Source organism: Malus sylvestris, chromosome 12 (genome assembly GCF_916048215.2).
Source record: "Malus sylvestris chromosome 12, drMalSylv7.2, whole genome shotgun sequence".
NCBI lineage: Eukaryota > Viridiplantae > Streptophyta > Magnoliopsida > Rosales > Rosaceae > Malus > Malus sylvestris.
In genome coordinates this window covers 9,458,578-9,462,687 of record NC_062271.1, presented here as the reverse complement: position 1 = coordinate 9,462,687, position 4,110 = coordinate 9,458,578, and the positions used below count along the sequence as shown (strand labels likewise).

General features: G+C 37.4%; 1 protein-coding gene across 1 annotated transcript; it reads right to left on the bottom strand.

Moving 5' to 3' along the window:
- Window positions 1–233: 233 nt before the first annotated feature.
- Window positions 234–3,860, bottom strand: LOC126592932 (eukaryotic translation initiation factor 3 subunit E). The gene is made up of 8 exons (XM_050258736.1): window positions 3,541–3,860; window positions 3,255–3,409; window positions 2,753–2,980; window positions 2,535–2,656; window positions 1,739–1,958; window positions 1,397–1,539; window positions 727–864; window positions 234–610 (listed from the first exon to the last, which is right to left on the bottom strand). The coding sequence occupies exons 1-8, from the start codon at window positions 3,746–3,748 to the stop codon at window positions 511–513; spliced, it is 1,314 nt and encodes a 437-aa protein (XP_050114693.1). The 5' UTR covers window positions 3,749–3,860; the 3' UTR covers window positions 234–510.
- Between the last annotated feature and the right edge of the window lie 250 nt (window positions 3,861–4,110).

Genomic DNA, 4,110 nt, shown 5'->3' with positions numbered 1-4,110 from the left:
ATAAATGGCAAATCATAGAAATATATACAACGTAAAATCGTCATTTTTGAAAATTCTGTTGATGCTATTCAACATTTAATTTTATGTATACGAGTAATGCTTCATTTACCATCTATTTGTATTATCTCTCTAATAGAGACATGACCCGCCAACGCATGCGGATTCCATCTCTATTAAAGAGATGGTACAGCTAGATGATAAGAATAACATATTTATATATAAAAATATCTTCGTTCCACGAAAATCGAATAAAGTCATCGAATTTCTTGTTAAACTACAACCATCCTTACAAGGAAAATAGCAAACAAGATCAAACGGGAGCATAAGCTCGAAATGAAATTACATTTTGATCCAACAAATCTCGACATGTACTGAGCACAGCTTCATTACTAAAATTCAAAATTTTTCTGGTCACTCAGACTTCAGTTACATGTCAACAAAATCTCGGAGAATTTCTGGATATCAAGGAAATGAAAACTAATAATTTCAGATAAAATTCACCGTCAAAATTCAACGAGCAATCTGTGCTTGTGCATGTTCCAGAATCTGACCAACCAACTTGTAAGTACGCCCCGATAATGCCTTTGTGTGGTCTATCAGTTGCTCATACCTGAAAACCATTTAAGTAATACATTAAAAACGGGCATGAAGCATAAAGACAACTGATCCAAGAACAAAAACAGGCAGTTAATTGTTATAAATTTCAGTCTACGTCAATGAACTTACACATTCGGATGGTTAGGTTCCATGATAACAGTTCCTGACTCCGAGTCAATCTTGGCATCAAGCTTTGAGCTCCGAATTAGATTCACAATCCATCTCTCAGCCTCCTCATAATTTAAGTTTAATTTCTCTGCAAGCACTCTGCGAAACCACGATTCTATTAGATTTAGCAACTGAAAAGAGTGAAGAATGTTTTTTTTTTTCTAAGAACAAAAAAGAAATACGTCCAGTAATAGACAATAAGTCAATTAGGTTCCCGAAAAATTCTACAAAACTATAAAAGACAAGATATCATTCGTACACACTACATATGAAAAACAAAAGGCATGCACCAACATTTTGAACCCAGCAAAAACCCCTACACACATTACTCGTATCTCCCAAGCTCTGGGACAAGAACAAATAAATATGTTGACAGACCGGTCAAATTGCACCTAAAAATCTAAAGGAATATGACTTTAAATGTGCCTAGTCACAATACTTCTATGAAAGTCTTAATAAAGATAAAAAGAAGCAACGAAAGTGTACTCTGACATATGACTTAATCATATACCACTTCGCATGGTGAATTACAGAACTTTTCTACTATTTTCCTTTTCTTATATAGAAATCAGAATAATGATGTCTAACAAAGAAAAAGGGCACAGCCAAACTCATAGAAGAAATTACTTACCCCATGTCAATGCGCTGATGTATACGACAGTATGTCTCGAAGATAAATAGGCGAGCATTTTCAAGGAACTCATCCCTCAGTGGTACAGTAGAGAAATTCCCTTCTTCTGCTCGTTTTCCAAGGAAAGGATCATTCAAAATTACCTACATTGCCAGACAACCCACATTTTCAAATCAATAGTCATGGGCCTAGATGACAGAGATAATGCAAATCAAGTTTTCAAGCAGGAATTGAGATATAGCAGAAGGCAAATTTACAATGAAATGGTCAGCTCAGTTACGCAAGGGTCGAAAAAAGTGGAATTTGAATTCTGAAACATGTCAAGGGTTATCAGGCACTTACTTCTTCACACTCCCTCATCTTCTTTTGTGCACCATCAAAGTCATAATTAACATAAACGCATGTCAAAAACTCGGTGATGGGATCTTTATAAGAATGTTGTTCCTGTTGAATAACCTTTATAAAATCCTTGAACTGAGGTCTCCTCCTCTTATTGACAATGAATGCAGTGGCTAAGTAACGCACAAGATGGGGAGCATTGGTTTGAATGGCATTCAGATACCTGTAAAAAAAATCAAACATTTCTATCAGGAAATAAGTATAAAATACCAAGTCACTTGGTATTCACTAGAACTCAATTTTCCATAGGGAATGTCTATGTTTCATAGCATGAAGCTCAAAAGGATATCCATACTGTCTAATACAATGATAAAACCACTAACTTAATGGCATCTCAACTATGTAAGCTACTAGGATTGTACATTAATAAGCATATTCTTTTTCCAAACATTTCAAGAATGCATTATAAAATGTATCCTGTTCAGAACAATATGCTGACACCATCCACATGGTAGAGGCAAACAATTATTAATGTTACGAGAACAAAAGCACGGGGTGTCACATTTACAGCTCAATACCAGAGCAGAAGTAGCAGTCCCGTTAGTGTCAAATGAATGATCAAGGGTATAAATACATCAATTAGAACCAAAGATGATTCGAAAGTTCTAAGCTTTTAGGAGTAGACGGTGATAAGAAAAGAGATGCGAATGAATTCCGGGTTGTTTTAGCAATTGGTAAAGCAAGAGGTAAATGTAGAGTGAAACCAAAACAGTCAAATCAGTAAGGGCAGATGACATACTTGTCCTGATTAAACAGGTCAATGATTTGTGTTCTCCCGTTATCATGGTTGAAAAATATGAAGAGACTCCAATGCATCAACCATATTCGATTTTGCACTTGATTCATAGGTGAACTGAAACTCTGCAACAGAAATCATCCACCTTTATAATGGAACTCAAAAGAAAAAAATAATACACCTTTAAATAAACAAGTCGATAAGTGAAAAAAATAACAAACCCTTGAATCAATGATTTCTTTCAAGCGGTTAAGCTCTTCAAGGGCAATATCCCAGTTCTGCATCAATATCTCAGCCGCCAGCTTTCCCCACAATGCACTCAGACTCCTGTCACTGTTTGTGCACAAAGCCCTGTACTGATATAGATAATCAGCAGCACCAGAGTAGTTACCACATTCAAACTGAAATTTTGCATACTGATATAACGCCTCGATCTGTTGTGGACCAATCTGTTCATACAACCATGCCATGAAAGTTAAAACTAATGCCAAACCAAAAGAACAAAAAGCCAAAAAGAAAACACAAACCAAATCTCTTTGTCCAATAAAAGTAATGTTAACCACACAAAAATTAGACCTTTTTACATTTAAATACGCAATCTTTTCTAAGATAACATCCGCAAATACTTGCAATATTAAGCTGCATATGCTATTACCCATATCAAATTGGTTGCTTCTACTCCTGGGTTTTAAAAGTTAATAGGAAAAAAGAAATTGGGGCAACCTGGTAACGGTCACTAAGCATCTGGAGATTGTATTGCTTGTCAGCCCTCAATTCCTGAACCGCGGCGGCATTCTGCAAGAAATTAACAAGGGGCGCAGCCGATTCCTCCAGAGCCTTGAGGCGAGCCACGACCTCTACCCTCCTATCCACCATATCTAAACATCCACAGAGACAAATTGTCAAACACCTAATGGGAGCGCACATACAAGCACACACAGACCTATATATACAAAAATTCCCACAAACAAACACATACAAATACATAATGGGTGTGTATATATTTCACCTTGGGGAACATCTTCCGTGTGATAGAGGGACTTGTGGATGTCCATGGCGTAGTCGACCATGTTGGTCTTGTTAAGGAGCTCGATCTTGGCCTTGAGGATCTGCTCATCTGGGTACATCTGACGCTCCTGCAGGAACTCGAGGAGGGGAAAAACCAGATGCCGGTCGAGGTTGGGCGCAATGCGCGGAGTTAGGTCGTACTCCGCCATGGTCAGTGAGCGAGCTCCTGGTTTTTGCGGCAACAGCGGAGACGGAGAGCGTCGAAGAGAAACAAGTAGAAGGAGAAGGGTTTTGATATTGTAGGTTTAGCTTGTCTTTTTTACGTTTGTTGTAGCAACTTGTGCTTTTCTTTTGAGAAGAGGTGGGCCGATGCCCATTTACTAAGACCCGTCGGCCCCAAAACCATTCCTTCCCGAATGCAATTTACATACCTCTCAACCATATTTACTTATCTGTAATTGGAATTGAATTAGGTCTTGAACTTTATCAAAAAGTGATTTTCCCACATCCTTTTTAGCTTTTTACACACTTTTTTTTAATTTATGATCATCGAATTGAATAAATCAAACTA